Source organism: Notolepis coatsorum (assembly GCF_963971535.1).
Source record: "Notolepis coatsorum genome assembly, chromosome: 15".
Taxonomy (NCBI): Eukaryota; Metazoa; Chordata; class Actinopteri; order Aulopiformes; family Paralepididae; genus Notolepis; species Notolepis coatsorum.
The window spans coordinates 94567617-94593485 of NC_140179.1; the positions used below are offsets into that span (position 1 = coordinate 94567617).

The 25869-nt window shown below is 42.8% G+C and overlaps 1 protein-coding gene across 2 annotated transcripts in view; it reads right to left on the reverse strand.

Moving 5' to 3' along the window:
• Nucleotides 1–25869, reverse strand: part of dcp1b (decapping mRNA 1B) — an 81128-nt gene that overhangs the window by 32089 nt on the left and 23170 nt on the right. For both annotated transcript variants that reach the window (XR_014620558.1, XM_084330435.1), the window contains exons 4-9: nt 16318–16384; nt 14491–14692; nt 6251–6349; nt 4721–5867; nt 2248–2337; nt 1911–2140 (exon numbers count right to left, since the gene is read on the reverse strand). Coding sequence is in view for 1 of the 2 variants with exons in the window: in XM_084330435.1 (XP_084186561.1) it covers nt 1911–2140; nt 2248–2337; nt 4721–5867; nt 6251–6349; nt 14491–14692; nt 16318–16384 (1835 nt within the window). In the remaining variant the exon portion in view is untranslated. The remainder of the gene's footprint in view (nt 1–1910; nt 2141–2247; nt 2338–4720; nt 5868–6250; nt 6350–14490; nt 14693–16317; nt 16385–25869) is intronic.

The following is a 25869-nucleotide window of genomic DNA, read 5'->3' on the forward strand; positions in this document are numbered from 1 at the left end:
CAGTTAGTATAGAAGACGTTAGAAAATAACGCTGAATCTTACCGTGGCTTCCTCGCGCCGCTGGCAGATGAGCGTGGAACAGAATTTTGTTCCATTATGGGATGTCGAAATACCCGATCCATTTCCAGGTTGTATAATAGTATATACGTCCAAATCATGTTGTTTTTTCGAGTTATTTGCACCGATCGATGTTCACTGTGTAAAGACGGAGTCTCTCTAACATTAGCGAGTGCCCGGACCCCATATGGAGTGAGTCCTGCCGGGTCAAAGGTTGATATCCGGTTTCGATCTGCCGATCGGCCACCAGATGGCGCTCTTGAACCGCTAGAGAGTTGAGAGGAGCTTTTCAGTGTGTGTCAGGGCTCTGGAGGGGAAATATGATTCCGATCACAGATTTTTGAAATATTGATATCAAAGACGAGTTACGGCGTCTTCGGCGGAATGAGCATGGCTAGGAAAGACGTCCTAAGGCGTTTTCGGCGACCATAGTGTTAACACATTGTCCACCGTGCATTGTACCCATCCTTGGGCCCAGTCTGCCAGTGCTGTAACCCTATGGAGATGTTTACCTTCTTTGCAGGGCTATAACTTTTTAAATATTATAGGTATATCGACATTACTATGGCCCATTCAACATCGGGTATCTATCGTTCCGGATGTGGGAACGTTATATTTTTTCATTCATACATTGTCGTGTTAATACCGTCGTGAATATAAGTATGTTTTTAAGGTTTTCTGCAGTAATTCAAAAATTTCTAAAACGCGAGTTATAGGCCCTGACGCATATAAGGATAAGGATATCTTTTATTGATCCCTCACAGGGAAATTCCAGTGACATACACATACAGCTCATCGTCTCATTAAACAATCATCATATCACAATCATTACATTTTTACAGTAACAATGGCACAACATAAATTCAAACAGGCATGTACATTTGTTGACACATGTCGACTACAGTATGTCTGAGACACCGTATGCGATTGTCGGCTGCAGCAACACCGGGGTGTCGTTGCGCCAGGCGGGCGGGAGGGAGGAGAGATTGTCCAGAAGCCACCGTTGCAGCACCGGAAGGGGCGGGGATTATGACTCTGACTACAATGCCGTCAGCTGGGGGGTGGGACTTGGTGATGAGTCTTATTGGCTCCCCCCCTCCAGCGTGCATACTCATTAGCTGCCGTCACCAACACGATGATAGATTATCGATTGGCGTTTCTTTCCTATACACGCTATATTAAAAAATTCAAATGTATATGATCGGTATACATTATGCTTCATCATGCGTTACTATGGGTTGATACGTTGAGCAGATGGATTGCCGTGAAATGAATAAACAATCGGGCTGAAAATAACGTTAGTTTCCTCTTACCGTTCGCAGATGAGACTGGAGGAAAAATATTCCAATAATTTGACGTCGATCTGCTAGATCCATTTCCCGTTTGTATGACGCAATAAACGCTGAAATCATATTGATTATTGCGTTTCGAAAGCAATCCCAATGCACTCGAGTGTGTATCTAGATACAAGATATTACTGCCGGATGAATTTCCTCGATGCACCGGGCGAGCGCCACTTCCGGTTTGGCTTGGAGTGTAACTCGCCCGACATCCACCAGGCGGCGGTATTGAGGCGTTGCAATATCAGAACAGGGTCTAGCTGCGTCCCGGAGGGAGGCTGGATGAATTATGCCATGGTGAAAAAAATGAAATATTGATCCCAAAAACGTGTTCCTTCGTTGTTGGCGCACAACGCAATGGCGGGCAACAACGTGTTAATTCGTTGTTGGCGTCCAAAGTGTTAAAGTACAGTATGTCTGCGTCTTTCCTTAGTCATCTTTGCCCACTAAGCTGAAAACATCAAGTTAATTCAACAACTACTGATCAAAAGAAAAAACAAAGCCAATGCACACCTGAAACTGCAGGCAGGCCTTGTGGCCCGTAGAGGCTGCAGGTTGATTCGGGCCAGGGCCCAAAGCCGAGCACGGGCCTGGAGTTGGGACCGCAACTGGGAAGCGGGGGGCCAGTCCTGGGGATGGTCGGGGGGGTTCAGGAGCAGTCAGGGTCTGCTCCTGTTGAACCAGTTGCAGCCTCTGGAGAAGCTCGTGGGGAGACACCACCCCTGGCATCTGGGAGGACACGACTGGTGGGACACGTTCATTATTATCCGTTAGTAACATCTACACAGGACTGACGGACGGACGGACAAACTGACAGACAGACGGATAGTCAGATAGATTTGATGTTTACCTTGTATACTTTGCAGACCCATGACCTGAGAGTGAATTGGCAGGCCACCAGGACCCTGCATGGGCATGATGCCTTGCATAACAGTCACACCTGTAGAGGAGATACCGTATATGGACACATTATTATAGTGTTGTAGGGCTGTACCGAATAGTTCGAAGCGTCATTCATAACGTCGACATTCAAATTCTAAATCAACATTCAAATTTGTATTTAATAGTGAATATATTGAAGACGACTGGCAGGAGGCCATTGACTCAGTTAAAAAGGTTTATACTTGTAACAGACTAAGAGAAACACAATATAAAATTCTTCACAGATTACACATCACACCTGTGTTACTAAACAAAATGGACCGTTCAATATCTCCTTTATGTTCGAAATGTCAAACAGATCTGGGCACCTACTATCACTACTTTTGGGAATGTAAGTGTTTATCCAGGTTCTGGGGCCAAGTGGCACGTGAGTTGAGCGACATTTTCAAAGTGAAAATAAAGAGGGATGCGGGAGCTTTTTTACTGGGACTCCCATCAAAGGAAATTCATTTGACACCCTTACAATTCAAACTATTTGATAAACTTCTGCTTTCATCCCGGAAATGCATTCTGATAAACTGGATTAAGGATAGGCCTCCATCTATACAGATGTGGTACAGAGAGATCTTCGTGTGCTACCCCATGAAAGACTCTGTGCAATGCATAGAGGCAACAACGCTTCCTTTCAGGAGGTGTGGGCCCCACTATTAGACTATTTTCCTGCTGAAATTTCTCAGATCCTTCTAAGGGCCCAATGCCCCATTGTATGGACAGACTTTGGATAGAAAAAAATATATATGTATATATGTATGTCTACATGTGAATGGGCTCGAGGCAAGTGCAGTACTGTACAGTGCCTGTCTGGGTTAGATTTCCTTTTAGCTTGTTTTTCTTTTTGATTTGTTTTTGCTTGCATACGATGTGGATGACGACATAGATGAACTGGAGGACCCCCCCCCCCCCCCTTCTGTCCCAATGTGTGTTTTTGTAATGTAAGTAACTGTATGTGAAAAATCTTAAAAAAAAAAAAACAATAAAAATATATAAAAAAAATAATAATAATTATTTATTTATTAAATGTATGCGTCTATTCATTCTGTTTAAACCAATGGGGGGTTTTCTTCACAGTTGCAGATAAATATTAGGCTACACTAATATTATAGTATTATACTATTATAGTCATAGTCTAGTATAGACTAGTCATAAGAATTTAAATAAAACATTTATCATAAATGATGTATCATGTAGCCTATCTGCATCCGCTTGGCGCTACATCAAGACGTCACCATCACTTTCGTACCCATACCAACAGTGCCCTTATTGGATTATATATATGTTGACGAAACTGACGAGTTATATTCATTAAAGAAAGTTGATTTAATTAAAAAAAAAATACTAATTTAATCAGATGAATCACTTTATTCAAATTGAGGATTTTGTTTGAGGATATTAAAAATATATATATATATTTTTTTTTATTACGTCATAAAATACGACAACAGACATTCGAAGCTTCATTCGAAAACTTCAATAGAAGAAATAAAATTACATTCGGTACAGCCCTACACTGTTGATATTTTGTATTATTATACAATAAATACAGTAGATACAATATTCCTGTAAATAAAAAACGATATATATATATCCTAAACTGTTGAGTCTTCCAGAAAAGACTTAAGACTTAACGAAACACAAGAGAAGGAAGGTGCCCACTTGATAACCCTGGTGATTTGCTGGCTCTCACAAAAATCTTGTGTTTTATTATACATATATACCGGTACTGTATATGATTGAAGCAAAAGATATTGCCATGTATGTATGTATTAGGGCTGACCCCTATTAGTCGAATAGTCGACTAATCGATCGAAAGGAGCCGTAGTCGACTGCCAACCTCTTAGTAGAATAAAAAATAAATAAAAAAGATTTAAAATGTAATTATTATATTTTTTTTTAAATATTTTTTATCATTCTTTCCAAAAGAAAAGAGGCCTGGAAGCGTGGCTAACGCTAATGGCACGCATACCAGAGGCTAACTGCCTAAGAAAACAGGCAGAGGCACTGAAAGAGGATTTCACCCATCTAATGAACACACTAGACTAGACAAATATCAAGATGTATCCATCAGTGGACCAATTGCATGCTTTTGCAGAGGACAAGAAGCCTTCAGTCAACTCCTTCAGACATTAAGCCCCCCCCACAGCCCAAATGGAATGATACAAAAAAAAATAAAAATAATTATACTTAGTCGACAAATAGTCGACTATCTGCACATTTCGGCCAATCATAGTCGACTATCCAAATCCTTAGTCGGGGACAGCCCTAGTATGTATGTATGTATGTATGTATGTGGAAAATAGATTTGTAATTACACTGGGTATAATGTGGTGAAGCAGCCAGAATGTTCTAAATCCACATAATAAAAAAAGTCAATAAAGTCCCACCTGTTGCATGTGCTAATTGGTTGTTAGGCTGTGCCTCCGGGTGGGGCTTGGTGGGGCTGAAGAACAGCGGTTGGCTGTGCTGAAGGTGGAGGTGGGGATATCCCATAGGATTGACCAATAAGGGTTGCGCTGGCTGAAGAGAGGAGAGGAGAGGGGGCTGCCGCAGGGGAGGGGGGTGGGAGCAACAAGGAGGCGCTGAAGAGGAGATGGTGGGAGGAGCTGATGGGGTTTGAAATAGTCTCTGGATCGGGTCTGCATGGATTTGATGTTGATGCTGTTGTTGTTGATGATGATGGTGGTGGTGGTGATGCTGGTGATGAAGATGCTGCTGCTGTTGTTGTTGTTGTTGTTGTTGTGATGCGCCGTTCTCACACAGCCTGTTCTCAGGGGACTCCGACACGGTCTGAAGCACCTCCGCTCCCCCTCTCTGGCCCTGCATCAGCTTCTGAATGGCTGGGCAGTGCTGCGGTTGGCCCTGTTGCTGACTGGAGCTACTGGGACTAGCTGAGACTTCTGGACCTCCTCCAAGAGCGGGACCCCTAACAGCCACAGGACCCAACGGTGCTCCCGCCCCGCCGAGTGCCCTCACACCCTCTGGAGTCCCCCTAACCCCGGCAGGACTCCCCATTTCATCTCCGGACCCCATAATGGGACCGTGACCTCCCGTGGGACCCCCAACTCCACCAGCAATAACGGTACCCCCTGCTACCGGCCCTACCCTGACCATAGCCTCCCCAGTAACGGTACCCCCTGCTACCGGCCCTACCCTGACCATAGGTTCCCCTGTAACGGTACCCCCTGCTACCGGCCCTACCCTGACCATAGGTTCCCCAGTAACGGTACCCCCTGCTACCGGCCCTACCCTGACCATAGCCTCCCCAGTAACGGTACCCCCTGCTAACGGCCCTACCCTGACCATAGGTTCCCCTGTAACAGTACCCCTTGTTCCTGCAGGGTCGTCATAGGAGAGGGAGCGGGCTACGGCGGGGCGGACTCCACTTCCTGGTTTGATGCCCTTTAACCCTGTCCTCGGGGCACCCATGGGAGAGACTGTGGGGTCGGGTTTGGGAGGCGGCGGTTGACGATGTAGTTGGGAGCCAAACAGAGTGGCCAGCGAGAGAGATCTGGGTTCACCAGCCTCAGTGTCCTGGAAGAGGGAGGAAAATAAAAAGAGAGAGAGATCATCTTAAATTAAATTGTCCTACGATAACCTTCGGTCTTGAAAGTTTCTGGGAATTGAGGGGGAAATTATTTATTGATTGACAGACTGCATGTTTTAGCATAATGAGATCATACTGTATGTAGTAAAGGGAAGTTACAAACATAAGCTTGATAGAAAATACATTGGACCATATATACATTTCATGTTTTTTTTATGTGATCAAGATAAAATATGTAGAAACTCTGTAAAACTAAGGAGTCATTACATAATGACATAAATATTACATAAAACCTATGTAAAACGTATGTAAAACTAAGGAGTCATTACATAATGACATAAATATTACATAAAACCTGTGTGTGTGTTACCTGTGTATTAGGCTTGACAGGAATAGGTTTGATGAGGTTGGGGTTGTTGTCATACAGAACGCTGCTGCCTCCTATCTCCTTCGGCTCCGACTTCCCTCCCTGAGAGAGAGAGCGAGAGAGCGAGAGAGCGAGAGAGAGAGAGAGAGAGAGAGAGAGAGAGAGAGAGAGAGAGAGAGAGAGAGAATGTATAACTGAGTTGCTTGTGTTGCTTTCACTACATGACAGTGCCCTCTAGTGGTGGGTCGAGGATGTGTAGCATTTTCTCTAACATGCCTTTGGAGTGGATATGAGCTACTTGCCGACTCGATCACTGCAAGCTCAACCGAGACAATTTGATTGGCAGCTCCTGGACATTACAGAACTTGAGTCAAGGGGTCCGGTGGGAAATGGCTAGTCATGGTTTTTATGTAAAAAACAAAACGGCGACCCTCCTTTGTACAAACAGGGTTCCCACAGAAGTTGGAAAATGAAATGCAAGGACTTTCAAGTACTTATCCAAGCATTATTTTTCATTTTAACTCATTCAGCGCCGGAGGCCTAGAGCATCTTAGTTCCTACTGGGCCAACGCTCTAAGAGATAGGGATACGTGGCGGTGTTTGCAGGGCTATATCCAGGGAACAAAATTAACTTTTTGACTTACCAGCCATTTGGCTGGTAGATTTGAAAAACTACCAGCCAGGCAGATTTTTTTACCAGCCAAAAATTATAAATAGCTTTTTAGTATATCGCCATGTTATTATTACTATATAATACTTTCATATGCTATTTTCAATTAATATCATAAACAACATAAGGAATATTAGCATAATTTTGAGTGGACTGAAGGAATGAGTCAGCGTTAATAGTTTTAAATGCAAAAAAGTTATTGAAACATAGAAGTGGGGTCGGGACACACACACACACACAGTTTCAACTCACCACCCCTGCATCATATTGTAGTCTAGTCTGTCTTCAAACTTCCACTCCTCTCGAAACTTTCTTTTTCGTCTGAGAAAGGCGCGGTGGGTTTTCTTTTTAGCGGCAGGCTTACTCCTTCCATATGGTTCCACTTCCACATATTTGTAATTGTAACCCATTTAAAAATAATAATATTTACATTTATATATTTAATTACAGCATATATATATATATATATATATATATATATATATATATATATATATATATATATATTATAGGGCAACCAACCTTTTTACACTGCCATACATTGAGGCATCAGGGCATGTATACTTGCCCAGATGCTTGATCTACTCGCTGTACGTTAACTTTTTTTGCACATAGCACTGGTGCTACAGAGGTTGATAGTTTTGTAGCACAGGCCAAAATCTTGTAGCACAAGTATAAAACGTGTTATATTTGTAACAGTCACAAATGTGCCTATTGTATTTGTGTTATTTAGTTGCAGTGCCATGTTTGGTTGTCATTTTCATGCTGACAAGTTGACGTCACACAGCCAGACACGTTACGTGTAAGGAATTATGGATTTGGTGTTGGGTGTATGGACTCTACTAGGGGTGGGAATCACCAGTTTCGTCACGATACGATATCGATTCTTTGGACAACGATACGATATTTGCCGATATCTGCCACGATACGATACAATGAACTCTTTTGTTACTCGCCAGGTCGCGGGCAGACCTCTCATTGTTACTCGCCAAACCTTAAATCTGCCCGTCATTGGCACTTGGCGGGTACTTATTTTGTTCCCTGGCTATATCTATATTCGATATTATAGCTATGGATACAATACTATGGCCCATTTGACATCAACTATCTATCGTTCAATTTGTGAAAAAGAATGAATCTTTTCATGGATACGTTCGCGTGTTATACCGTGGTGAATATAAGTATAGTTTCAGATTGATCCTGGCTACTGTGGAATATATGTATGAACTACGCCCCCTTCCTCCCCTCCCCTTCCCACACTCCCCCCATTGTTCACCTGGTACTTAACTGCTCCCCCAACTGGGGAAGGAGATCTTTTTACCTGACTGACCATAAAACGTGCACCGCCAATAAACCCAGCAAATTTTGTTCCCCTATATGAGGATAACGAAATGTCACATAACTGTATTGATACAATCTCAGCTGTCACCTCACCCAGAGCCGACTTACAACAAACACCACTAGTTAACAGTGATCTAGTATATTATGTTGACGGTAGCGCGTCAAGACACACTAATGGATGTGATTTGAATGCTGGATACGCTGTTGTTGATGACCATGTGATGATTGAAAGTGCAAAACTACCTAATAATTGTTCAGCACAGGCAGCGGAGATCTTCGCTTTGACGAGAGCGTGCGTGTTGGCCAGGGGTAAGTCTGCTACAATTTTCACTGACTCAAGTTATGCGTTCAATGTAGTGCACAATGTGGGATTAATATGGAAACACAGAGGGTTCATTAAGACATCAGGCATTCCCATCAAACATGCTGTATTAGTCACTAACCTACTAGAGGCGTGTTTACTTCCTAAGCTATTGGCTGTTGTAAAATGTGTTGCACATTCTTCTTCTCCTTCTCTGGTTGCAAAGGGAAACGCCAGAGCGGATCACTGTGCCAAAAGGGCAGCGACCGTCCCTTCCCTGTTGGTAAAACAAATGGCTATCACAATCGCCAATGATAATACTCCCACTTTTGATCATGTCGTTTCATTACAGGCAGAGGCGACATCTGAGTGGCCAGTATGGACGTCAGCAGGTTGTTCCAAAATGCCAGACGGCATGTGGAAACATGCTGACGGAAGAGTTGTAGCTCCAAAACAACTCCTCCCCGTTAGTAAGATTAGCACATGGACTTAGCCACGTGTCAAAATTCGCAATGGTGGGCAGTATCACTTCACAGTGGCACGCGCCAGGCATCACCAGTTTAGCTCACCAATACTGCTCAAGATGTGTTGTATGCAATCAACACAATATAGGTAAAGCTATAAAGACTAGACGTGGCGCCCACCCACCACCTTGGGGACCGTTTGTTAACATCCAAATGGATTTCATCCAATTAGAAAAAAGCATGGGATACCAGTACGCGCTAGTCTTAGTAGATATGTTCTCTAAATGGGTCGAAGTCTTCCCATGCAGACGCAACGACGCTCAAGCAGTAGCTAAGGTATTAGTCAGAGAAATAATTCCAAGATTCGGGTGTCCACACTCCATAAATTCAGACAGAGGTACGCACTTTACGGCACAACTGATAAACAACTTATCTACCGCATTAGGCATGAAAATACACCTGCACACACCCTACCACCCTGAAAGTGCAGGTGCGGTAGAAAGACAAAACTCAACCATCAAGAACCGTCTAGCTAAGACATGTACAGAGACAGGCCTTAAATGGCCCGACGCCCTCCCCTTAGTATTAATGCAAATGAGATCAATGCCAAACAGAGGAACAGGATTGTCACCTCACGAGATATTATTTGGACGTCCAATGTCGACACCAACCACAATGCTTCCCCCGTTATCACAAGTCCAGTTATTGCTAGCAGACGAAATTGCTATTAACTATTACAAAGCTTTGTGTGCCCAGATGAAGAGGCTCCACCCCTTAGTGAGGCAGGCACAACCACAACCACCAACAACACCATGTCATGGATTGAACCCAGGTGACTATGTATATATAATGGTGTTCAAAAGAAAAAGTAAACTAAACCCCAGATGGTCTGGTCCATTTCAGGTGCTGCTAGTAACGGACACGGCAGTAAAGTGCGACGGAAAAGCATCCTGGATCCACGCATCCCACTGCAAAAGGGCAAATCTACCATGAGACCAATAACAATAGGAAAAATTACCACCAACTGGAACTGCTTAATCATCGCATGTGGCATAGCGGGATGCATTGTGTGGGCGACACTGGACGAACCTCAATCATGGACCAATGGGTTTAAGGGCGGTAAGGGGAAAGCAGTTGAACGCACCAAAAGATATGTTAACAGTCACCGCAACAACCTATATTTAAAGCTAAGCCAAGCAGTCGCACATTTTGCTAACCAATCAAATTGCTATGTATGCGGCTTAATACCCCATTCTACCGAAGATGGTTTTCCGTTAATGGGCCTCCCACTAACAGAATGCCACAAAGCCTCTCTAAACAAGTCCACAGGGACAGCTGAAAGCTGCACAAAATCAAACATGAAGATTCGACAAAGTCATGATACAAATGGAATACCAGTTTCTATTACCCCAGTGAAGTTTACAGAATGTGTATCTCAAAAGGGTTGGGGAAAGAATGTCGGGGTGTTGGAACATTGTGAAGCGCCCCAGGCGACCCGCAAACGAAGAACGATATCCCCCCGGACCAGAGACAATATCTACCCCATCCGCCAACAAAGATTAACACCACCCTGGGACAACATCCACCCTGTAAAGACACCACTGAAACCCACAACCAAAGAAACCCCCACCACCCAACGAACGACAACACCAGCACCGCCTGGGACCTACTGGATATGTGGCGCATAAGCTTACCCGTCCCTTCCACCCGGATGGAAAGGCACATGTGCATTAGGATATTTAGTGCCAGCCATGAGAGTGACACCGACCCTACCACAACACCCACTGACTAGAAAGACACGCCACGCAAATCACTTCCACACACATGACCGGGCCTGCAAGACATGCGACTTTTTCAGAGCACTAATCCCCTCCTATGGTGTGATGTCAGCCCTAGATCAAATCGCAGACCTATCCACACTGATAGAAGACTTAGCCAACACAGATGCTGAAGGACTGTCACTCGTCAGCAACGAACTGACATCAATCAGATTGATGACATTGCAGAACAGAGCAGCACTGGACTTCCTGCTATCTAGTACTGGAGGAACATGTAAACTAATCGGTCAAGAATGCTGTGTCTACATACCTGCAAACGACAACATGACTATACCAAGCATCATTGAACACCTGCACAACATCTCCAGAGCCGCACACATCCCCCCAACGTATACCATGTCCGATTGGATGACCGAGAAACTTGGTACAATAGGAGCAGTGGTAGTTCGGTACATTATGTATGCAGTAATAATATTTGTTATCCTAGTAGTGTGTGTGCATACTATAAAATTCGGAGTTGGATACATCACAAAAGTACTCTGCACAAGCCAAACCCCCCCGATAACCATGATGATCGCCACGACCATGAGAGAAGAAACGCAAAACGAACCCACCAACCCCCTCGCACCATACTTCCACAGATACGCACTAGAATCCACAATGCAGAACCTCTAATGTTTACTATTTTAATTCATTTTATATTTCTCTTTAATATTCCTGTAAATTGTGTCATTCACTGAGCTGATGGTCATATTTTGCATTAAGTCCTATTCCATTCATGTTTTTACCGTTTTATCTCATTGTTTACTATTCTAATTCATTTTATATTTCTTTTCATTTCTTTATCCAACCTTTAAATGATGTATATTTTACCGTTTTATCTCATTGTTTACTATTTTAATTCATTTTATATTTCTCTTTAACATTCCTGTAAATTGTGTCATTCACTGAGCTGATGGTCATATTTGCATTAAGTCCTATTCCATTCATGTTTTTACCGTTTTATCTCATTGTTTACTATTCTAATTCATTTTATATTTCTTTTCATTTCTTTATCCAACCTTTAAATTATGTATATTTTACCGTTTTATCTCATTGTTTACTATTTTAATTCATTTTATATTTCTCTTTAACATTCCTGTAAATTGTGTCATTCACTGAGCTGATGGTCATATTTGCATTAAGTCCTATTCCATTCATGTTTTTACCGTTTTATCTCATTGTTTACTATTCTAATTCATTTTATATTTCTTTTCATTTCTTTATCCAACCTTTAAATGCTTTTATATTTTACCATTGACCTGATGGTCATAGCCAGATGACAGTGTATATACTAAAGTAAAAGGTGTTGCCATCAAATAAAAAGTAAAAGGGACGATATTCACAACCCTAAAAATACACATAGATCTTAACCCACACTGTATAAATACTGACATTCAAATAATAACTCATTTTATCTTTAATTGTGTATTTTATATTACATTCATTTTATATTTACTTTGTTTATTTTATATTTCACCATATTCTATCTCATTTATTAATTCATTTTATATTTACTTTCATTCCTTTAATTGGTTATTTTATATTTCACCAAATTATCTCATTTATTCATTCCTTTAAATTGTGTATCTCATGTGTTTACTATTTTATATTTCTTTTCATTCATTGACCCTATGACCAAAATAGGTCACAACAAGTTTATAATTTTACTATTTTATCCCATTTATTATCTCATGTTATGCTGACCTTACCTATTCCAGTCATACATCTGAGAATACTTGTCCCAGCCACATTATAAAAGAGAAAAGGACCCAACTGTGGAATATATGTATGAACTACGCCCCCTTCCTCCCCTCCCCTTCCCCCACTCCCCCCATTGTTCACCTGGTACTTAACTGCTCCCCCAACTGGGGAAGGAGATCTTTTTACCTGACTGACGGAGCTGGTCTGTTTAGGTAAGATCTCCAGCCATATTCTCTATTGTTGTAATGATTTGATTTGATCTGGGTAATAAACCTTATTATCTGGACCCTCTGAGCGAGCAAGTCATTTGACTCTATTCCTATTTGAATACTATTATTATCCTACACTACCGGTAATCCCAGAAAACAGCGATATGGAGCAATACGTGAATTTCACTAAAAGCATTGGCGTTGCTCGCCTGGACACGCTACTATTTCCAAATCAAATGCATATAATAGGTATTATGTTTCATCATGAATGCATGAAAGGGGGGGGGGGGGGGGGGGGTCGTTTTTTTTATATGCTTTGATCGTCACCAACGGCATACGTTGTGGAGTAACGTTACACATGGTTGTTGCGATCGATGTGAAATCATGGTTGGATCAAAGCAGGATTGATGTCATATAGTCCTTACCTTCACTAGGAGGTACCCCAAAAAGAATATTCCAATTGTCTGATCGTGATTCCCAGTATTGGTGTCCATCATGTCGCCAACATAATCCACCACAACACATGCATCGGGGGCATTTCACGCTTCTCAATGTGATCGGGCGAACTGCTCAACTCAACTGACCCAGAAAACTGCGCCCGGAGGGATTTGAACGTAATACAGGGTAAGATACAAGGTTTCAAAGGGTGCTCGATACTGTCAAAATCCATACCGTAGGGCAAATTCATACTGGTGTACTTTCTATACCGTTTATACCGTCCAGCCCTACAGTAAAGCCTGCAGGTTGATCACAGACCGGCCCAACCCTGGACTGTTTCAGACTGATGGCGTCTGATGGGGCCGGACCAGCAGGCTCAGGGACAGATTGTCCCTGCTACTCGCTCACTATTACTGAGTCACCACTTTGTGCTATTTATCGTGCCTCCGCTGCCACCTTCACACACACTACACCCGTACTGTGATCATTATACAGTAGGGATGTCCCATATTATATTGGCATAAAAATGTGATATCGGAAAATATCGGTATCGGTTTAAAAAAAAATTATAATATTTCTTTTAATTTCTTTTACATTTATTTAACCTTTATTTACCCAGGCAAGCAAGTAAGAACAAATTATTATTTTATTTATTGTCAAAGTATGCATAATGTTGTGTTAATTACACGACAAGAGATATGTAATGTTAATTACCTGAAATTATTCCGTTTTGGGGGGGGCGAACCCTGCATATATCGGTATCGGTTGATATCGGTATCGGAAATCAAGAGTTGGACAATATCGGTAAAAAAGCCAATATCGAGCATCCCTATTATACAGTGATCATTATACTATAACTTGACGCTACTTTATCGTTGTTTCGGCTGCTACTGCACACACTACATCCAGACTGTGATTGTTATATTGTAATTTAGTGCTTTTTTTTTTTACGTCATTCCTACTGCTGCTTTGCACACATTACACTCGTGCTGTGATTGTTGTGTTTATAGTCTAGAGCTACCTTAACATTGTTCGTGTTGCCACTTTACACACTTTATATGACGAGTATTGTAAATGTCAGTTGATGTCTGAAAATTTGTATTGTAAATGAGGGATATTATGCCATTATTTCTTTATGCTATTTCTATAGCTCCCCCCCCCCCTGATGTCCCATTGTATTACTGTACGTCGCTGCTACGAGGCAGAGGAGCCAAGACAAGCGTTTTTCAATAATGTATGCCTGTACTGTATGGAAGACGTGACATAATGAACCAATCTGAATGTGAAATCTGAGTGTACCTTGTCATATTCACTACGAGCCTTGGTCAGCATTTGTAGGATGTCAACAGCCTTCCCCTCTGCTGCTGCCCCTCCTCCTCCTCCTCCTCCTCCTCCTCCTCCTCCTCCTCCTCCTCCTCCTTTAATGACTCCTCTGTTGACTCCTCCTGGTGACAGCCACCCTCCCTGAGACTGAGCCAACACCTGCTCCTGCTGTGTCAGACTGGGGGGGAAGAGGGAGAGGGAGAGAGGGAGAGAGAGAGAGAGAGAGAGAGAGAGAGAGAGAGACACAGACACAGGTTACATAAACAAGAATTACAGCTGTGTGCTTTCAATTAACTTTCTTTTGAGCTCACTTTAACCCGTTCACTGCCCGCACTACCAAACGGTTAACCCATTCACTGCGACAATACGGAAGGTTTATTAAAGGGTCCTTTAAAACTAGCTTAGTGAGAGACAGGCAGCTACGCGGGAGACAGGAAGAGTTAGAACAGACAGACAGACAGATAGACAGACAGACAGACAGACAGACAGATAGACAGACAGACAGGTACACAAGGGGACAGGATTGGACAGACAGACAGACAGACAGACAGACAGACAGACAGACAGACAGACAGACAGACAGACAGACAGACAGACAGACAGACAGGTGAGCAGGCAGACAGGCAGGTCCTCTGAGTCTGTAAACACTAACAGTCATTCAGGTTAATAGCAGTCACTCTGGGACCTGTGTGTTAATAGCAGTCACTCTGGGACCTGTGTGTTAATAGCAGTCACTCTGGGACCTGTGTGTTAATAGCAGTCACTCTGGGACCTGTGTGTTAATAGCAGTCACTCTGGGACCTGTGTGTTAATAGCAGTCACTCTGGGACCTGTGTGTTAATAGCAGTCACTCTGGGACCTGTGTGTTAACAGCAGTCACTCTGGGACCTGTGTGTTAATAGCAGTCACTCTGGGACCTGTGTGTTAATAACAGTCACTCTGGGACCTGTGTGTTAATAGCAGTCACTCTGGGACCTGTGTGTTAATAGCAGTCACTCTGGGACCTGTGTGTTAATAACAGTCACTCTGGGACCTGTGTGTTAATAGCAGTCACTCTGGGACCTGTGTGTTAATAGCAGTCACTCTGGGACCTGTGTGTTAATAACAGTCACTCTGGGACCTGTGTGTTAATAGCAGTCACTCTGGGACCTGTGTGTTAACAGCAGTCACTCTGGGACCTGTGTGTTAACAGCAGTCACTCTGGGACCTGTGTGTTAACAGCAGTCACTCTGGGACCTGTGTGTTAACAGCAGTCACTCTGGGACCTGTGTGTTAACAGCAGTCACTCTGGGACCTGTGTGTTAACAGCAGTCACTCTGGGACCTGTGTGTTAACAGCAGTCACTCTGGGACCTGTGTGTTAATAGCAGTCACTCTGGGACCTGTGTGTTAACAGCAGTCACTCTGGGACCTGTGTGTTAATAGCAGTCACTCTGGGACCTGTGTGTTAATAGCAGTTAGCTTGGAAATGTGCTCCACACATAAATATTCTTTCTCCAGTGAGGCAACAGATGTGCTCAATTAGCTACACTGGCTGCATTATTTAACATTGAGTACAGAGAGGTTTAGTGGGAGTAATATTCCAGCAAGTGTGTGTGACGTGTGTGTGTGTGTGTGTGTGTGTGTGTGTGTGTGTGTGTGTGTGTGTGTGTGTGTGTGTGTGTGTGTGTGTGTGTGTGTGTGTGTGTGTGTGTGTGGTGGTTTGAGATGGTAGCCTTTTATGGATTGCGCAGCACTAGTCGTACCCAACTCGTATCGAGTGTATCGAGGAAGATAAATGTTGAGGAGGTTATCCAATACTCACCTCTTCATCTTCTGTGCGATACGCTGACAGTCCTCCTTATCATAGAACCAGATACCATGGATCACCACTAGAGAGAGAGAGAGAGTGAGACAGAGAGAGAGAGAGAGAGAGAGGGAGAGAGAGAGGAGAGTGAGACAGAGACAGAGACAGAGAGAGAGAGAGAGAGGAGAGAGAGAGAGAGAGAGAGAGAGAGAGAGAGAGAGACAGAGAGGGAGAGAGAGAGAGAGAGAGAGAGAGAGAGAGAGAGAGAGAGAGAGAGAGAGAGAGAGAGAGAGAGTTAATCTTAAATTCAGACGTTGACCTTCACACATCCTATTCCTAGTGTTCGGTGATGGATTAGCCTCCATCAGCGTTGGCAGAAATCTTAGTAGGCAAATGACAGCCGATTGTAATAAAAAAAGGTGATTATACATAAGAAAGTGTTTTTGAGAAAATAGCACACATGAATATTTTGAGATGTGTGCAGTCTGCACCAAGGAGGCTGTGTTAGTGTTACCGTCCTAAATGAAGTAGCTTATTGTGGCGCTGAAGAGATAACCTGGTCCACCATTTAGAGCCCGACCGATTAATCAGACGATATTGGCCTATCACAGACATATTTCGGCATCGGCATATAAGTTGGTCAATATGAAAACCTTTCTTTTACAGAATATAATTAGGGATGCACCGATCCAATGTTGATATCGGCCCCCGATATGACTAAAATAGCTAGATTGGGTATCGGGGACAATTTAAATATTCATATATTCTTTTATGCTTTATTCAATCAATTGTATTACAAAATATGTATATATATATATATGTACACAGATGACATTTATATCTATGTGTTAATTTGTTACATTTTGTTTCACTAAGTTAGGAAAGTAATGCTTTAAGTCAAGCCTGATGTTGCCTTGCACAAAAAGATTATCCCAGTCTCTTCCACACAGTGAGCAGTGTTTCCCACAGGATTTCCAGAGACTATGGGGGGTGAACCTCCGACCCTCTAGGGGGGTCCGGGGGCATGCCCCCCCGAAAACGTTTTTTGTGTGTACATTTAAAAGTTAAATGCATCAATCTGGTGCACTTTGAGCGCAAAATAAAGAGGCTAGATTCTATGATGAACTTTGTGCTCAAAACACAAAATCGACTAGTCTAGTGCTTCCCAATCCTCTCCTCGAAGCACCCCAGCCGTTCAATGTATTTGTTAAATTCCACCACCAGCACACCTGATTCAACTTAACTAGCCCTTTATTAGTTGAATCAAGGTGTGCTGGTGGTGGAATTTAACAAATACATGGTGTCTCGAGGAGAGGTTTGGGAACCACTGGACTAGAGCAGACATTTGAGCCATCAAAGAAATGAAGCAAAAGTGGTTACCTGTGTTGAACTGGTTTATTTTTTTAGAAAATAAAAATATATAGTGGATTACTATTACGACTACTACCACTGCCAATACTACTGATAAATCCCTATTGGCAAACTTTATATAAAAAAAAAAATAGAAAAAAAAGAAAAGTTAAAAAAAATAATAATAATAATTTTGGTTCATTATACAACTGTGGCGGGACTAATTAGACTGTGGCGGGCCGTCTAGGTCATTGATGGGAAACCCTGGTGAGGCATAGTTTATTAATTTAACAATGGGTATCGGATCGGTACTCGGTATTAGCCGATACCCAAATCCCAGGTATCGGGACTGAAAAGGTCGGATCGGTGCAACCCTAAATATAATGCAGAGAAAAATGCTTTGGGTAATTTAATAATGGTGGAAAAAGATGTGGTTTAAACTTTAAACTAAAGTCATCAGACGTTTTTGCCAGTGACTTCACTCATTACATAGTTTATTTTTTTAATATGTACCCATTACCAAATAATAATAATAATAATACAGACGTAAGAACACATCTTTGTTGGTACAAAATCACATCGTCATTTTAATACTTTTTTCAATTAACATTTAAATAATGATGCAATAAAAGTACAATTCCCTCAAACATCATGACTCATATCGCAATTGACCTATCTCAAGTTCCACCCTCTCTTTCTTAGCTTGACTGAGGAAAGCGGTACCAGAAAACAATTATTAAAATGAAGGAAAACGCAATAGTTGTGATTGGAGGGTCAAGAAAAGAGGGCAGAGCTTGAGATGGGTTGATTGCGATGTCTGTCAAAAGAATGATAACGTGATAGTTATTCCATATTGTAGCACACCATCGTACCTACGGATAGGGCTGGGCAATTAATCGAGTTTCAATTTCAATTACGATTTTGGATTCCCACGATCATGAAAACAAGAGAATCGAGAAAAAACGATTACCGTTTGTCGCGTTGCTCTTATTTTCTCGTGTTGTACATGATGCAGCACACCCTTCTTCCTTCACAGCGGTGCGCTCAACCTCGAGCCCCAACAGTAGTTTCAGCTCATGTTGAGAGGGAGGAGGGAGCCACGGTGCGTTTCTCCATTACATGATACCCAGGAGTCGGACAGGTCTCCAGTATGTGTGCAGCACTCAGCTGCCAGGGTTCTCACTAGGGATGGGTACCGAATTCGGTACTTTTGAGGCACCGAACCGAAACACGTCGGTACTACCGAGTATCGAATCAAGTGAGAAACCAAAAAATAAATAAAAAATAATAAAAATAAAAATTTACTTTTTTTTTTTACTTTTTTTTTTATGTCAACGTTCACACGCACAATATATGCTTACTTGACTTGATTTGACTTGATTCAACAACAAAGCAGTCGGAGCAATGACAAGCCGAAAACTGTCGAAATTGTAGTTATTTGAAGTTTGGATTTTTTTTACGACTGAGGTAGGTAAATAAAATGTCTTGAGACTAAAGTACCGAAAAAAGGTACCGTTGGGTACCGGTATCGATTCACAGGTACCGGTATCAGTTCAAATGTGAAAGGTACCCATCCCTAGTTCTCACCTACAGTACACCAAGCCCTGGCTGCACCCATGTCTCGTACAAGAAAATCCCTCCATGCTCTCCCCCCCCCCCAATACCTATCTGACCTCCTCCACCTCTACAGCCCCTTCCAGAGGCTGCAATCCTCAGACATGGATCTGCTCTCCGTCCCCCAGGGACAGAGCCTTCAGCGTGGCGGCCCTCACCCTCTGGAACCCTCTCCCGGCTGAGATACACTCTGCTACACACCTGGATTACTTCAAGACAAGCCCTAAAACCCCACCTATTCACAAAGGCCTACGCCCCTCTAGTCGTCTCCCTGTCCTTTATTGTTATTACGATATATTTAGTCTATTCCTTATGAGTTTGTCTTTGTTGCATTGTAAAGCGTCCTTGGGTTTCTTGAAAGGTCTTATATAATCCAAGCAATTATTATTATTATGATATTATCAAATCAATGAGTAATCGTGATTAATAATCATGATTTCAATATCAATAAAAAATAATCACTGATTTTTTTGCCATAACCAAGCAGCCCAACCTATAGTCATTGCTTTCAACACAAGCACCCGGATACGTACTGTGAAGGCGCAGTGGCCTCACTAGACATATAAACGGTCTATAAATAGCCTCGCTGGGTCGAAAACTTTCCCTTCCCAGCCATGCCCAATGGGAGCAGAGGCCAAGCAGAGCCACTACGCGACAAGACATGGGCCTCCTGGGTCTCCTTAAGGACATAAACAAAGACAACCAGAGGGGGGAGCCGGCGCTACCAAAGGCCCTGAGGGGTCCTGGGGTGAGTTGGGAGGGATGGGGGTGGGGGGGTTGAGAGGTCTGATGGCAGGAGTTGTGGAGGGGGGGGGGGGGGTGACAGTAAGTGATGTCACTCACAGATGCAGAATCTGTCCATGTGCAGATTCATCTGTGAAATGAAAATCTTCCACTGTTTAGACCGCTCAATGGACACTATTGCCTCAACAATTTCCTTACATTTTCCTCAAGTTGGACCTACTACTGTTGAGGATAGTTGAGGAAATAGTGTCGGCAGTTTGTGACCCCTAAAAACAAGAGGGATGGCTGTTCATGACCCTCTACATAGTCAAGCATGGACAGAATAAGGAGCGGCAGGGTAGCGCAGTGGAGAATGCACTCGCCTACCACCGCAGAGACTCTGGGATCGAATCCAGCTGTCAGCGGTACCTCCGGCTTGGTCAGTCGTCCCTACTAACACAATTGGCAGTGTTAGCGGGTGGGAAGCCGGCGGGGTGTGTGTCCTGGTCGTTGTGAACTGCGGTTCCTACTGGTTGGTCGGGGCGCCTGTTCAGCAGGGAGGGGATCGGGGGGAAATAGCGTGAACCTCCGCACGCGTTACATTCCCCCAGAGAGAGTCCTCGCTGTCAGGTGAAAAGAAGCGGCTGGCTGACTCCACATGTATCGGAGGAGGCATGTGGTAGTTCTACACCCTCCCCAGGCCGACAGTGGGGCAATGCGCGCAACGACCAGGAAGGGAATTGGCATAACGACTAAAATTGGGATTGGAGCAAAAATACAGAAAACAAATTATTTAAGCATGGACAAAATGGTGAACTTACAATGATTTCTATTTAACTTGATTAATGTTTGGAGGAGGTTGAGAACCAATGTTCTACATGACTAAAGTCAGTGTTTCCCATGTATAGATACATGTGTGGTGACACACCACAATATCACATGGACCACGAATAAGATTCCCCAATTTGAGGCAATAACAAATTAGCATCACTTGTCGTGTTGCACAGGTAGGTGGACAGCACTGTTCCTCTCGCGCGTCCAGGACGGTCACCAACTAGAGATGTTCCGATACCATTTTTTCCTTCCCGATCCGATACCTAAGCTTTGTGTATCGGCCGATACCGATCCGATACCAGTGCATACATTAAAAAAAGAATTATATTATATAAATTATAAAACTTCTTTTTTATATATATATATATATCGGTCAACCACAGCATCCTTTTGGACAGGCTCATGGAGTGGGTGGGCCTCTCTGGGAGCGCTCTAAGCTGGTTTTCCTCTTACTTAAGGGGGAGAACATTCTCGGTGGCTGTGGGTCCTTTTAAATCTGACCCCACCCCCCTCTCATGTGGGGTACCACAGGGATCGGTGCTAGGACCACTCCTTTTTGCCATTTACATGCTTCCCCTAGGCCTCCTCATCAATAAATTCACAGGCATTAAATACCACTGCTACGCAGACGACATACAACTACTCTGCTCTTTTAAACCCGACAATTTGGAGAAACTCAGCCTTCTCCAGGAGTGCCTGCTCGGCATTGAGAGCTGGATGGGGAGTAACTTCCTCCAGTTAAATGCAAAAAAAACTGAGGTGCTGATCGTAGCAGCTGAAAAGACTGCAGCTGCCAGCTAGAGTGGCCACTCACTTGGGGTCCCTTAAAGACAACATACGTCCCCACCTGAGAAACCTGGGTGTTGTCTTCGACCAGGCCATGAACCTAGACAAACATGTCAAAACACTCACACGCACCTGCTTCTTTCCTCAGAAACATTGCAAAACTACGCACCATCATATCTCACTCTGAACTAGAACTGTCCGTGCATGCTTTTATTTCCTCTAGGCTTGACTATTGCAACTCACTTTTCCCCTGTCTCACCAAATCATCCACAGACAAACTACAAATGGTCCAAAATGCTGCAGCCAGGCTACTCACAAGGTCAAAAAAATCATGTCACATCACTCCCATTCTGGTATCCCTGCACTGGCTCCCGGTACACTATAGAATTCACTTCAAAGTCCTCACTTTCACTTTCAGAGCACTCGATGGTCAGGCCCCTATCTACATCACTGAACTCATCCATCCCTACACCAACACCCGCTCACTCTGGTCTGCCGATCAGCACCGGAGGTCCCCAGGTCCAGGCTGAAAACAAGGGGTGGTCGAGCCTTCGAGGTGACGGCACCAAGGCTCTGGAACGCTCTCCCCCTGGACCTGCCCCCTCTGTAAACTCTTTTAAAAAACAACTAAAAACACATTTGTTCAGACAGGCCTTTGGTCATACATAGGCACTTTTTCTTGTCCTCACTGTTCCTATAGTTTTGTTTTTTAATTAGTGACTCATGATTTTATCCAAATTATTTTATTCTACTTTTTTATCTGGTTTCACTGTTTTTTTGCCGTCTGTTGGTTGGTGTCATTTATTTCTGATTTTGTTTTGTTGTGTTTTTTATATAAGCTGTAGTGTAAAGCACCCTGTGCATTCGTGCTGTGGAGGGTGCTATATAAAAAAGTCATTCATTCATAATAATAATTTTTTATTTTTTGAAAATCGATTACACATTTTCAAAATCATCCTAAATCATTCATTCGAATTAATCGATCAAATCGATTAATCGCCCAACCCTACTAGAAAGTAATGGTATTTATTCAAAAACAGATGATTGTATAGATTAATATTAGTATCATTAATTGACAACTAATGCTCAATGAGTTCACCCACGGAATGGTTGTTGGTACATTGGTTCCGCACGGACGTTCTACGTTGTTGCACTTCCTATCCAGGCTGCTCTGTTTTTGTTAGCTCCTAGCAGAGGCTCTGGCTAGTAGCGTATGTTGTGATTTTTAATGGACAATAAATATTCAACATTCTCTTTTGAGACTCCGCCATTTGGCACTAAAAGCTAAACATTGTCTGTCCGCATTATGTCACTAATTGTCGATCAGTGACGACACTAGGTTAGCCACGTTAACGTGAGCTAGGTTAGCTAGCGTGAGCTACCGGTAGATGGAAAGAATGTAACGTTACTGGTGAAAAATTGATTTACCTTGGAATACTCCTTTGTCAACTTGCTGTACTTTGCTTGCAGGTCTGCAGCCATTATTGCTGGATTATGAATAGTCCCAACTTTAGCCAAGGTAACGTTAAGCTAAAACTAGCTCTTCAGCTAATGCTAAATAACACCAGCAAGCTCCCTGTCACACCGCTGTCGGGACGATGGCATTTAAGAAAGTATCTGCTGTTAAAATGACAAACAGCATTGACACTTTAATTCACAGTGGATTAAAAACACGTTTGTTTTATAACGCTCACTCTCAGCAGGAGGATACCGCGTGTTGTTGATAAATTACGTCATATGGTATCGGAGCATAGAATTAGAGGGTACTCGCCGATACCGATACCAGAATTTTAGGCAGTATCGGAGGCATCATGCAGAGAAAGAAGCGTCATGCAGGTCCCTAATGGTTTAATTACAACATTTTTTATATAATTAATTCATTTATGCATTTATTTATTTTATTTCTGGAGCATTTATTTATCCACTCTGGTTGGATGGTGTATTGTATTTGTGCTGTATAATGACAATACATTTGAATCGAATCTCATTTTGAGATCGCTACCTGTTGAGTGGCATGGTGCAATGCCGAACCTTTGAAGCCGCGTTCATAATGGTTGAGTTTACCTCCGCCTGAGTAGCGGCCCCCGTTGATGACGGAGGATGGTGGAACGTTGGTTCCGCTTAAATAGGTGAAAACGCGGGCTGGTTCGCCAGAAAGCACCAAGGTTCAGAGTAGGGCTGCAACTAATGACTATTTTGGTAGTCGACTAATCTGTCGATTATTTTTTCGATTAGTCGACTAATAGAAAAACAATTATATAAAAATTATTTTTTATTTTTTATTGCACTACCTATCTTTGTGAAAGTGGCTTCTCAGCTCTGGTCCAGCTGAAGACAGAGCAGAGGAACAGATTGGACATTGAGCATGACCTCAGAGTTGCTTTGAGACTCTTGTCAGGACCAAACAACATCCCCAGTTATCCCATTAGTTCCCCCAAACTTACTGTCGGTCTGTTATGTTAAGCTAAGAAGTCTTCAGCTGGCTGGACCAGAGCTGAGAAGCCACTTTCACAAAGATAGGCACAGTGCAAAAAAAAAAAAAAAAAAAAAAAAGTATAATAATTTTTTATTTTTTTTAATGACTAATCGACGCAACAATTCCTCGTCGACGTTTTTTTTATAATCGACGTCGTCGATTATGTCGACTAATCGTTGCAGCCCTAGTTCAGAGGCTCCAGAACGGAGCCGGAGCTTGAACCGGAGCCCTGCCGGTGTGTGTGTGTGGGGGGGTAGGTCTTCTAGTCCTGGCTTGTCATTTGCATTCACCATACTATGATGAGGCTATGCTAAATGACAGGTAATCTCTCAGTGGTGTCCGTGGGGTGAACGAACATAATCCACCCCTTTGCATAAATTATATTTTGGGGGTGAATTTGGAGTTTTGAATTCAGTTCCGCACGCAAAAAAAAAACAGTCTTCATGTGCGTTCCATTAGTGGTTAAAGTAACGTTGCATTCGTTCGGTACACACAGCGCGTACTGAACCGAAGGTCCCGTACCGAAACGGTTCGGTACAAATACGTGTACCGTTACACCCCTAACCAATAGCATAGCTGTTTATTGGGATGAAGTTGTGAAAACGGCAGTCCCCGTCATGAATAAATAAATGAATCAAAGTCATCCCTGAAAGCATAATCACATTGCTGTGAGGAGGATGTAAGAGTGTTCTCTTTTCATAGCCTTTTACTTTAGCTCCAGTCTGAGCCGTAGTCATTATAGAGAAAGCCAGCAGGGTCATTAAAGTGTAGAACATGGGCCTCCTGAGTGTCTTTTACAACATAAACACAGAAGATTGTATCTATAAAAAAGTCAAGATGCTGATTTGATCCCTACAGGGATTTATTTTTTCTCTACCCCACTTTCTGGAAGTATGTGTGTTGCTAAGCAACAGTAGCTAACACTGTGTGCCTACAGGCTGAATTATACTTTGTCTGGTGGTCAAAAAACCCATATATCGAAAGTGCCCTATACCACCTCTTAAGCCCGACGGGTCCGGTACCGAACCCAAAATGACATCACGTCATTAATCCACGTCTACAGACTGTATGTTGCGTTTTTTTATTATTAAATGTAGCCAAGAGTAAAGACCCTAATCCTGTAGGGATGTAAAGGTATACGTATCCGTACCGATTCGGAACCGTTTCAGTGTGTACCATACCGTACCGAACGGCTGTGTACCGAACGAATACAACGGTATGTTAACCAACTAACCAAACCACTAATGTTAGCCCACCAGGGGCTGTTTTTTTCAAGATCTAATTTAATAATTCTTTTTTCCCCCCTGTACAAGTCAATTATTAATTTCAATATAGAATATTCGTTGACAGCCCTACAAGTACAATTAGTTACTGCACACTACATCACCCCTGAGTGGAACATGGAAAGCCAAACTTTCCCCCACTGTACCGAAAACCCGTACCGAACCGTGACTTCAAAACCAAGTTACGTACCGAACTGTGGTTTTTGTGTACCGTTACACCCCTATAATCCTGTCAAAACAGCAGTCATAGTGTATATTTTCAACAATACATGTGTTTACCAATAGGTTGAAGTGTTAGTGAAATATCAGGAAATGTATTCATAAACAAGCGAATATAGACGCTAAAAGGTCCGAGACACCATTTTGTTTGTAGTCATATGAGGAGAGGACATCCAGAGCTCTCAATGAGCGTTAACGTTTCTAAAAACGACATTACCCAGCTCATGCCAACTTCTGTCAAGCAAATGACTTGTGGATGAATCTTTTGAATTTCTCTTATATATA